General features: G+C 40.4%; 1 protein-coding gene across 1 annotated transcript in view; it reads left to right on the top strand.

Moving 5' to 3' along the window:
- The window catches only part of LOC132395205 (seizure protein 6 homolog), a 522,954-nt gene that overhangs the window by 364,382 nt on the left and 146,002 nt on the right, over nt 1–12,570 (top strand). Inside the window, exons 6-7 of the mRNA XM_059971493.1 lie at nt 5,096–5,264; nt 6,192–6,358. Of these exons, the coding sequence (XP_059827476.1) occupies nt 5,096–5,264; nt 6,192–6,358 (336 nt within the window). The remainder of the gene's footprint in view (nt 1–5,095; nt 5,265–6,191; nt 6,359–12,570) is intronic.

The raw sequence follows: 12,570 nt of genomic DNA, 5'->3' as shown, positions 1-12,570 counted from the left end.
GCTCCTGAGGGACCGAGTTAGGGAACTGGAGCTGCAGCTCGATGACCTTCGCCTGGTCAGGGAGAGTGAGGAGGTGATAGAGAGGAGTTACAGGCAGGTGTTCACTCCGGGACCACGGGAGGCAGATAGGTGGGTTACAGTCAGGAAGGGGAAGAGGCAGGTACTAGAGAGTACCCCAGTGGCTGTACCCCTTGACAATAAGTACTCATGTTTGAGTACTGTTGGGGGGGACAGCCTACCTGGTGGGAGTGACAGTGGCCGAGCCTCCGGCACAGAGGACGGCCCTATAGCTCAGAAGGGTAGGGTTAGAAGAAAGAGGTCCATAGTAATAGGGGACTCAATAGTCAGGGGCTCAGACAGGCGATTCTGTGGAGGTGACTGGGAGTCCCGGATGGTAATTTGCCTCCCTGGTGCCAGGGTTCAGGACGTTTCTGATCGCGTCCAAGATATCCTGAAGTGGGAGGGTGAAGAGCCAGAGGTCGTGGTACATGTAGGTACCAATGACATAGGAAGGAAAGGGGAAGAGGTCCTGAAACGAGAGTATAGGGAGTTAGGAAGGCAGTTAAGAAGAAGGACCGCAAAGGTAGTAATCTCGGGATTACTGCCTGTGCCGCGCGACAGTGAGAGTAGGAATAGAATTAGGTGGAGGATGAATGCGTGGCTGTGGGATTGGAGCAGGGGGCAGGGATTCAAGTTTCTGGATCATTGGGACCTCTTCTGGGGCAGGCATGACCTGTTCAAGAAGGACGGGTTACACTTGAATCGTGGGGGGACCAATATCCTAGTGGGGAGGTTTGCTAGGGCTACAGGGCGGACTTTAAACTAGTAAGATGGGGGGGGGCGGGAGACTATTTGAGGAGACTATGGGAGAGGAGGTTAGTTCACCAGTGGAGCAAGTAAATAGACAGTGTGTGAGGGAGGAAAGGCAGGTGATGGAGAAGGGATGCGCTCAGCCCGAAGATGTAGGGGAGAAGAAAGAAAAGGATAATAAATTTGAATGCATTGTTAGGGATGGAAAGAGAGGAGGAGATGGAGAGTATCTTAAATGTATCTATTTTAATGCTAGGAGCATTGTAAGAAAGGTGGATGAGCTTAAAGCGTGGATTGATACCTGGAATTATGATGTTGTAGCTATTAGTGAAACATGGATGCAGGAAGGGTGTGATTGGCAACTAAATATTCCTGGATTTAGTTGCTTCAGGTGTGATAGAGTAGGAGGGGCCAGAGGAGGAGGTGTTGCATTGCTTGTCCGAGAAAATCTTATGGCGGTGCTTTGGAAGGATAGATTAGAGAGCTCCTCTAGGGAGGCCATTTGGGTGGAATTGAAGAATGGGAAAGGTGCAGTAACACTGATAGGAGTGTATTATAGGCCACCTAATGGGGCGCGTGAGTTGGAAGAGCAAATGTGTAAGGAGATAGCAGATATTTGTAGTAAACACAAGGTGGTGATTGTGGGAGATTTTAATTTTCCACACGTAGACTGGGAAGCTCATTTTGTAAAAGGGCTGGATGGTTTAGAGTTTGTGAAATGTGTGCAGGATAGTTTTTTGCAACAATACATAGAAGTACCGACTAGAGATGGGGCAGTGTTGGATCTCCTGTTAGGGAATGCGATAGGTCAGCTGACAGATGTATGTGTTGGGGAGCACTTCGGGTCCAGTGATCACAATAGCATTAGCTTCAATATAATTATGGAGAAGGACAGGACAGGACCTAGAGTTGAGATTTTTGATTGGAGAAAGGCTAACTTTGAGGAGATGCGAAGGGATTTAGAGAGAGTGGATTGGGTCAAGTTGTTTTATGGGAAGGATGTAATAGAGAAATGGAGGTCATTTAAGGGTGAAATTAAGAGGGTACAGAATCTTTATGTTCCTGTTAGGGTGAAAGGAAAGGTTAAATGTTTGAGAGCACCATGGTTTTCAAGGGATATTAGAAATTTGGTTCAGAAAAAGAGGGATGTCTACAATAGATATAGGCAGCATGGAGTAAAGGAATTGCTTGAGGAATATAAAGAATGTAAAAGGAATCTTAAGAAAGAGATTAGAAAAGCTAAAAGAAGATACGAGATTGGTTTGGCAAATAAGGTGAAAGTAAATCCAAAAGGTTTCTACAGTTATATTAAAAGCAAGAGGATAGTGAGGGATAAAATTGGCCCCTTAGAGAATCAGAGTGGTCAGCTATGTGTGGAACCGAAGGAGATGGGAGAGATTTTGAATGATTTCTTCTCTTCGGTATTCACTAAGGAGAAGGATATTGAATTGTCTAAGGTGTGGGAAACAAGTAAGGAAGTTATGGAACCTATGACAATTAAAGATGTGGAGGTACTGGCGCTTTTAAGAAATTTAAAAGTGGATAAATCTCCGGGTCCTGACAGGATATTCCCCAGGACCTTGAGGGAAGTTTGTGTAGAAATAGCAGGAGCTCTGACGGAGATCTTTAATATGTCATTAGAAATGGGGATTGTGCCGGAGGATTGGCGTATTGCTCATGTGGTTCCATTGTTTAAAAAGGGTTCTAGAAGGAAGCCTAGCAATTATAGACCTGTCAGTTTGACATCAGTGGTGGGTAAATTAATGGAAGGTATTCTTAGAGATAGTACTTATAATTATCTGGATAGATGGGATCTGATTAGAAGTAGCCAGCATGGATTTGTGCGTGGAAGGTCATGTTTGACAAACCTTATTGAATTTTTTGAAGAAGTTACGAGGAATGTTGACGAGGGTAAGGCAGTGGATGTAGTCTATATGGACTTCAGCAAAGCCTTTGACAAAGTTCCACATGGAAGGTTAGTTAAGAAGGTTCAGTCGTTAGGTATTAATGCTGGAGTAATAAAATGGATTCAACAGTGGCTAGATGGGAGATGCCAGAGAGTAGTGGTGGATAATTGTTTATCGGGATGGAGGCCGGTGACTAGCGGGGTGCCTCAGGGATCTGTTTTGGGCCCAATGTTGTTTGTAATATACATAAATGATCTGGATGATGGGGTGGTAAATTGGATTAGTAAGTATGCCGATGATACTAAGGTAGGAGGTGTTGTGGATAATGAGGTGGATTTTCAAAGCTTGCAGGGAGATTTATGCCAGTTAGAAGAATGGGCTGAACGTTGGCAGATGGAGTTTAATGCTGAGAAGTGTGAGGTTCTACATTTTGGCAGGAATAATCCAAATAGAACATACAGAGTAAATGGTAGGGCATTGAGGAATGCAGAGGAACAGAGAGATCTAGGAATAACTGTGCATAGTTCCCTGAAAGTGGAGTCTCATGTAGATAGGGTGGTGAAGAGGGCTTTTGGAATGCTGGCCTTTATAAATCAAAGCATTGAGTACAGAAGTTGGGATGTAATGCTAAAGTTGTACAAGGCATTGGTAAGGCCAAATTTGGAATATTGTGTGCAGTTCTGGTCACCGAATTATAGGAAAGATATTAATAAATTAGAGAGAGTGCAGAGACGATTTACTAGGATGTTACCTGGGTTTCAGCAATTAAGTTACAGAGAAAGGTTGAACAAGTTAGGTCTCTATTCATTGGAGCGTAGAAGGTTGAGGGGGGATTTGATCGAGGTATTTAAAATTTTGAGAGGGATAGATAGAGTTGACGTGAACAGGCTGTTTCCATTGAGAGTAGGGGAGATTCAAACGAGAGGACATGATTTGAGGGGGCAGAAGTTTAAGGGAAACACGAGGGGGTATTTCTTTACTCAGAGAGTGATAGTTGTGTGGAATGAGCTTCCTGTAGAAGTAGTAGAGGCCAGTTCAGTTGTGTCATTTAAGGTAAAATTGGATAGGTATATGGACAGGAAAGGAGTGGAGGGTTATGGGCTGAGTGCGGGTAGGTGGGACTAGGTGAGATTAAGGGTTCGGCACGGACTAGGAGGGCCAAGATGGCCTGTTTCCGTGCTGTGATTGTTATATGGTTATATGGTAAATAGGTTAGGATTTTATTCCCTGCAGCATAGGAAAATGAGGGGAGATTTGATAGAGATGGATAAAATTATAAGGGTTATAGACAGGGTAAATGCAAGCAAGCTTTTTTCCACTGTGGTTAGGTGAGCCTCAAACAAGAGATCATGGGTTAAGGGTGAAAGGTGAACTGTTTAAGGGGGACATCTTGGGAACCTCCTCACTCAGACGCTGCCTAAAGTGTAGAATAAGCTATCAGTGTAAGTGGTGGATTCAGATTCAATTTGAACGTTTAAGAGAAATTTGGATAAATACATGGATGGGAGGGGTATGAAGGGCTGTGGTCCAGTTACAGGTCAATGGGAATAGCCTAATTAATAGTTTGGCATGGACAAGGTGAGTCAAAGGACCTGCTCCTGTCTGTACTCTAGTGTTCTATGATTCTATGACCTGCAAGTTTTGTTCCTTCAAGTTCATATCTAATTCTCTCTTGAAAGCCTTAATTGTTCCCATTCCCTAACAGGCAATAAACTTGCAATATCTTGGCCTTTAACCTTACGGAGCATCGTTTAGGCAAAAAAGTCTCGTCTATTTTGGCATATGTGCATCCACTTGTAGCATCCTCAGCCTGATATCAGGATGTAGTGAGCTCCAGTTCCATTCCAGAGACTGCAACACAAGCAGCTTGCCCAGCTTCAGTAATGAGGAAGCACACCATTGTTAACGGTGGCTGCTTTTGTATAGGACAAAAAACCAAGCCTTTCTCAGGTCCTTCTGAAAGATCCCAGAGCAGACTTATGAACAAGAGTGGGAGCAGTATTTTATTAACCCCTCATTCAACATGGCATGTTGCCGTTTCTGGGAACTTGCTGTGCAGGAACTGCTGTAAAGTCCATTGAAATGTTTTGAGGATGCAAACAGAACCATGGGAATGTGTGTTTCTTCTCTTTTTGAACGGTAATCTGATCAAACATAAGAAGATATTAGAATTTCTTCCGAAATATTAAACAATATTAAAAGGGCCATGCTGATTTCACGTCCATACCACCAGCCCTTACCACAGCCCAGTAAAGGTGTGCTGATGTTCTATTACAAACAGGACACAGAAGCATTTATTATGCATTTAAATTGCGATTCATACTGATTTATGCTAAGACTTGCAGCCCAAATTAAACCTGGAACCTTCCTCTTTCCAGCTACCTGCGGTGGATTGATTAGAAACGCAACTGTGGGCCGCATCATCTCGCCCAACTTTCCGGGTAACTACAGCAACAATTTAACGTGTTACTGGCTTATCGAGGCTCCTGAAGGACAGAAGCTCCACCTACACTTTGAGAAGGTTGCATTGGCTGAAGACGATGACAGGTAAGTTCTGCAGTAATTTCATGCCTCTAAGTCAATGAGACTCGGCTGTGCAAACAAATAACTCTCCTGAACTATAATGAGCTAGGGGTCCTGCTTGTGGGTCACAAATGGAGAATGAATCAGCCTTCATGATGTAGCAGGAAAAATGGCCGTTAAGATCTCAGGTGGTGATGATGTATGTAAAGGTATATTTTAAAGAAGCTTAAAAAGACTGTGGGCTTTGAAATCTCAAATTATTGATAGAAAAAAATCTTATATTCTGTAAAATGAATATGAAATTATCAATTCCATTAAGGAAAATAAGTGAGATACCAACCAAGTTCCTGGTTTAATATGGTCCCAGTCATAGCAATTGTACAAAAATCAGATATTGTTATCTCCTTCAGGTAACCAAATTCACCCCCCACCCCCATTCCCTACTCTGACCTTTTACCTCTTCTCACCTGCCTATTACTTCCTTCTGGGTCCCCTCCTCCTTCTCCAACCAGATTCCTTCTTCTCCACCCCTTGACCTTTCCCACCCACCTGGCTTCACCTATCACTTTCCAGCTAGCCTCCTTCCCCTCCCTCCTCGTTTTATTCCAGCACCTTCCTCCTTCCTTCTCAGTGCTGAAGAAGGGTTTCTGGCAACATTTTGGGCCATGACTTGCTACCAGACTGCTCTGTCCTGATGAAGGGTCTTGGCCTGAAACGGCAATTGTTTATTCATTTTCATAGATGTTGCCTAACTTGCTGAGTTCCTCCAACCTTTTGTGTGCGTTGCTTTGGATTTATAGCATCTGCAGATTTTCTCATGTTTATGATATAATATTTAAAGTTTATTACCACAGAACAAGGTAATATATTAATGCAATGTGCCATGAACAATATCATGAGCATTTGTCCAAAGTACTGTGTTTATTTAAAGAATTATTTTCTGTTGCCCAGACTTATTATTAGGAATGGGAACAATATTGATGCTCCAACGGTTTATGATTCCTATGAAGTGGAATATCTGCCAATTGAAGGTATTGTCAGTGAATCTGAACACTTCTTCATTGAACTGACTACAGACAGCTCTGGTACATCTACTGGACTGGCTTTAAGATATGAAGGTAATGGTTCAGACCTTAAATGGCTATTAGTTTGTTATTGTCACATGTGCTGAGATACGGTGAAAAAAGCTTCATTTTGCATGCCATCCATACTTTATTTTCCTACATTCTAAAATGCTAGACCTACTATTAAAAACAGAGGGATTTGTGGAAAAAATGGTGTGAGAAGAAAATGTACCCAATACATTCAGTTAAGCAAATATGAGATAATTAACCTTGGCCTGTAAAGGTCAATGGTAAATGGTAATAGTAAAAATCTAGAAATAACTGAAGATTAAAAGAAACTTCGGTTATATTAAACAGAAAATTTAGAAAAAATTTTAAAACAGAATGATATTAAATTTTTGGTCATAGAGCAGGTTAAAAGGTTGGCAGAATATCATGCGGCTAAAGGGCCTGTTCTGTGCTGTACTGTTCTATGTAATATTTGTTAATGTCTTTAACCAGTCCTTATTTCAATTACAATTACTCTTCTCTCAGCTTCCAAGGAATCCATATTTACTTTAAGTCTTCTTCATTCTGCAGAATTTCTTTCAAGTTGACTTTATATTCTTTGCTAGGCTATTCTCTCTTTTTATCATATTTCTGATCATCCTTCTAAAAAAAAATCATCCTAAACCTTAGCCTTCCTATTCTACTGCATCATGTTATAAGGCACTTCTTGTAACATGAAACTACACTTGTTTAGGAAGCAAAGAATGGAATATTTTTAAAGAAAAAGCTTTTATTTCTCAATGTTATTGAACTTTGTTGCATATTTTTTAACCTAATTAATTAATTGCGATTTTCAATCCACCCTACCAGGTCATCTCTCATATCTTTGTAATTTACTTTGATCAAGTTTAAGACTCTAATCTTTGTTGATCTTGATCATGTTATAATCACTATTCTTTAGAGGATTTGTTTTTTTGCAATGACTAATTAAACCTGTCTCAGTGCCCAAGATCAGTCTCTAAAATCCACACTTTCAGGAATCTTAAATGCACTCTGTGATGTTTCCCAGAACTACACTTGCCATCTTGGTTTGTCCAGTCTATGTGAAAATTAAAATTCCTTTCATTTATTAAATAACCTTTCATATTGTCTCTGATCATTTCCCGATTAACAGCCTGTCCAGTAGTGAAGCTGTTACTATAACTTTCTCAAGTGTTATGCCCCTTATTTCATATCTCAGACATGTTGCCTCTACTTCATGATTCTCTGAACCAAGAAGATTTCTGAGTGCTGCTATAAATCGTCCTTTTTTATTAAGGCTGTCATCTTCTATCCTACACCACCCTAACTCCCAGCTCCTTTTTCATGCTTCATGTCTTTTCAAAATGCCATCTATCCTGGAGAGTATCCTGCCTCCCGTGAATGCATCTCTGTAATAACCATGAATTCAAACACATACATCATCATTTGTGGCACTGATTTGTCCACCATTTAATACATGCTTCTTACTTTAATACAAAGTGCCTCTAATTTTGACCCTTTTCCATTTCCCTTGGACCACTTTTGCTGATAAACTGTTCTGTTGTCACTAGCACAATCACTTTTTACTTCTTACTACTTAGATCTTTAATTTTTCAAATCAGTTCATCTTCTTTCTCCTTGAATTCCCTCCCAAATGCTCTTATTTTGCACTATTTATATTTTTGTATTTATCAGGATCAGAATCAGGTTTATTATCACCGGCATGTGACATGAAATTTGTAGCTTATAGCATTTTTATATATTGCTGCCACAAAGCAAAAAAAAATTCACAGCAACAAATGACAGTAATATTAAATCTGATTCTGATCAATTTTAGTTTAAAGCTTTCTCTAAATCCTTTTTTGTTTCACTAAGGCACTAGATTTGGTCTGTTTTTAGTCGTGCCTCTTCCTCACTATGAGTGCAAGTGAAATCTTTATTTCCCAAACCACTTTTTGAGTCATACATTTCACTCTCTGATCTGTGCCACTTGTGTATTTTGGTAACAACCTGGAGACAATTAGTTTTAAAATTCCAATTTTTAATTTGGTCCATAGACCACAAACCCTCAAAGCAAGGATCTCAACCTGATGCTCCCATCCCTACCCCCAGGTTCTTCTCCAGCTCCAATGAGTGTTTCACACCCTTTTGTACCAGGCAGGAGGTCAAAGGGGAATGCATTATAATGGTAGGGAGTGCAATGAGGGTTTACTAGAATGATGGCTATATTCCAAAGGTGAATTACAAGGATAGATTGCATAGAGGTCTAGGGAATTAGAAGGATAAAGGATGATTTTGATTGGGATTATAGCTGATTGTGGACTTCAGGAAGGGTGAGATGAAGGAACACATACCAATCCTCAAAGAGGGATCAGAAGTGGAGAGAGTGAGCAGTTTCAAGTTCCTGGGTGTCAAGATCTCTAAGGATCTAACCTGGTCACGACCTATCAATGCAGTTATAAAGTAGGCAAGTCAGCGGCTATACTTCATTAGGAGTTGGAAGAGACTTTGTATGTCAACAAATACACTCAAACACTTCTAGGAGAGCATTCTGACAGGCTGCATCACTGTCTAGTATGGGGAGTCTACTGCACAGGACTGAAAGAAGCTGCGACAGGTTGTAAATTTAGTCAGCTCCATCTTGAGTACCAGCCTACAAAGTATCCAGGATATCTTCAAGCAGCATTGTCCATTATTAAGGACCTCCAGCACCCAGTGCATGCCTTTTTATCACTGTTACCATCAGGTGGGAGATACAGATGCCTGAAGGCACACACTCAGCGACTCAGGAACAGCATCTTCCCCTCTGCCATCCAATTGTTAAATTAACATTTAACCCTTGGACACTACCTCACTTTTTTAATATATATTATTTCTGGAGAGTTTTTGCACGATTTTTAATCTATTCAATATACTGTAATTGATTTACTTATTATTATTTAATTTTTGTTTTTTTCTTCTATATTATGTATTGCATTGAACTGCTGTTGCAAAATTAACAAATTTCATGTCACATGCCAGTGAGAATAAACCTGATTCTGATTTTGATATTAAATGGAATGGGTAGGACTGATAGATTGAATATCAATATAAATTCCAAAAAAAGTAAATTTATTATCAAAGTACGTGTATGTCAGTATATACTGCCTTGACATTATATTTCTTGCAGGCATTTACAGGAAAATAAAGGTATACAATAGATTTTATGAAAAACTATATATAACTTCTATTGGATAGTTTTATCAGTTGGGAAGACTCACATTAGGGAGAAGTTTGGTTTCAAAATTAGATCAAAGCTTGAGGAAACTCTCTTTAATTCAAGGAGTGGTGAATAGTGAAAACGATTTCCATGAAAGAGGAACAGGTGGTTAGGTTAATTATTAATTGATCGCTTGATAGATTTGTTTCAAGGAATGAGGGGAAAAGGAGCTGATCACAGACCAGCCATGACCCATTAAATGTGCATTGCTTAATTGGTTTTGTTCATTTTAGTTCCAGTGATCCTATTGTGAGGAAAAAATTCAAAGTCAACTTTGTAATTGAAGTACATATATGTTGCCAAACACTATCCTGAGATTCATTTTCTTGCAGACACGATAGAACAAAGAAACACAAGGACTGATAAACAGTCAATGTGCAAAAGATGAGAAAAGAAACAAATAATAAATTGATAAATAAATAATACTGATGACATGAACTGTAGAGTCAATAGGTTGTGTTCAGTATTGAGGTGAGTAAAGTCATCCACGCTTATTCAGAGGCCTTTTTCTTTCTTTTCAGAAAAAAAACAAGATTTACAGAGTGCAACACGTAGCTACATCTCAACATAACTTGTGTACGTTCATATATTGTGATAAAATTGATCAAAATGTTATAGCATAACACATAAAGGTATACCACTCTGAAATCAAAAAATTTAAAGATAGGTCATACATCATTAAAAAAAATTTATATAAAAAAAGTCAACCCCCTACCAACTACCAAAGAAAAAAGCTGATGGATGATAATGGATAAATTAGAAAAGAAAACTTATTCGCTTAAGAAGAGAAGATAAAAATATACATAAAAGTCTGTGCACTGTTAAACTTTATAAATTAGAAAAGTAGTTTAGGAAAGGTCCCCAGATATTATAAAAAGATTGTTTCAAATTTAAGACTGAGCAGCAGATCTTTTCTAAATTTAAATAAGACATAATATCATGTAGCCATTCAGAGGCCTGATGGTTCAAGGATAACTGTTCCTGAACCTGTGGCATGGAACCTAAGGCTCCTATACTTCCTTCCTGATGGTTGCAACGAGAAGTAAACACAACCTGGATGATGGAGGTCCATGATGTCGGATGCTGCTTTCTTGTGGCCGCGCTCTTTGCTGGTGTGCTCAATGCTGCACAAAGTTTGGTTTACAGAAATGATCATGAACATTATGAGTCTTGCTTCAAAGAAGAGACTTAAAGAATTTTAATTTTGGAAGATGTGCAAAACTATGATCTCTAAAAGGTACATTTTATCATAAGGCTTTAAGAATTCTCATGTAATCTTCAGACAAACCCTTCACAATTTGATTTGAGATGAATGGCACTATCTGTAAATTAGTGCTGCAAAATGCTGAGAATAAGTGTGAACTGAACTCCAAGCTCATCCAGCATTCCAGATATCATTCAACAGCGTCATTTTTGAGCCTTTGCCAGCTCAATTTCTTTGGGTCACTTCAGCAGAAATGCATTTATTCACCTGCTGCAAAAAAGTAATTGGAATGTTTTTAAATCATTTCCAGTTGCTGGCATGAAGTTCAGAGTCTGAACCTTGGGTCAGTAACAAAATAATCCATTAAAAAATTTTTCACTGACTTTCCCACGGGCCTGTACCTCCTGCAGCCTTTTCCAGAATTGAAGTGGTTATGCTGTCATTTCATCTTATATAAGCTGATGTGGGTTCAGGCTGCAGAAAGGAAAATAAAAAGTTTTTTATGTGGATCTGGATATAAAAACTTGTTGAAGTTGTACAAGATACTGTTGAGGCCTGATTTGGAATATTCTGTGCCATTTTGGTTGCCTACCTACAGGAAAGATGTCAATAAGACTGCAAGAGTGCAGAGAAAGTTTACAAGGATGTTGCCAGGACTTGAGGCACAGGACAGGCCCTTCCGGACCAACAAGCCGCACCACCCAGCAAACCCACCTTGTTGCCCTAGCCTAATCACAATTTACAATGACCAATTAACCTACTAACTGATGACGGCATCCGTTAGCCTCGCAAGACCATGGATCTGCGCCTGGAAAGTCTTGCTTCAGTCCTCTCCAGGGCGCAGGCATGGGCGAGGTTGTATGGAAGACTGGCAGTTGCCCAAGCAGCAAGTCTCCCCTCTCCATGCCACCGATGTTGTCCAAGGGAAGGGCAAGGGCCGGTACAGCTTGGCATCAATGTTGTCGCAGGAGTTGCCAGAGCGAGGTTGAAGGCAACGTCTGACTGCCTTAGGGACTCCAGCTCTGGATTTGTCCTCAGGGTTTACTCCCAAACCCTTTCCCATGAGTGGGTACGGCCGCAAGGCAGCGGAGGTTTGAAATCAGAGGTTTCCCCCTCTTAGATGGACTGCCTTCACAGGCTGACAAGCTCCATCTACCCGAATACTAACTGGTATGTCTTTGACTTTTGGGTAGAAGCTAATGCACCCAGATGAAACCTACGTGCTCACAGGAGCAACATAAAAACTTCTTACAGAGAATTGAACTTGGGAGAAAGAGTAATAAGTCATCAGCATAAAGAGAAACTTTATGCTCAACACCCCCTCTCCAAATCCCAGTCAATTCAGGACAATTTCGAAATGCTATCGCCATAGAGAATTGAACTTGGAACTCGGATGCCCGAGCTGTAATAGCTATGGAGCCCCAATAGACTGAATAGGTTAAGACTTAATTTCTTAAGGAGAGACTTAATAGGGGTACTACCTCAAACCTATACACTCCAGTTCTTGATTCCACAATGCCTCCCATTCACTTCATTGTGCTCCTCATAATTTTATACACCTCTGATATTCCAAAGCTCCAGTGGAATGAAGTCTGAACTAGCTCAGCCCTGCTCCATAATTTGGTCCCTTAAGTTCCAGCAACATCCTCTCTTTACAGCTTTGCGACATCCTTCCTGCAGCAGAGTGATCAGAACTGAGCACAATAAACCAAAGCTAAGCCAAACTGAACAAGTCTCTGACCAGTTGACTTGACAAATGAACCGATGCAGATGTTGCCCAAGAGATTCAGTTTA

The sequence above is a fragment of the Hypanus sabinus genome, chromosome 6, assembly GCF_030144855.1.
Source record: "Hypanus sabinus isolate sHypSab1 chromosome 6, sHypSab1.hap1, whole genome shotgun sequence".
Classification (NCBI taxonomy): domain Eukaryota; kingdom Metazoa; phylum Chordata; class Chondrichthyes; order Myliobatiformes; family Dasyatidae; genus Hypanus; species Hypanus sabinus.
This window is presented reverse-complemented; position numbering and strand designations above follow the sequence as displayed.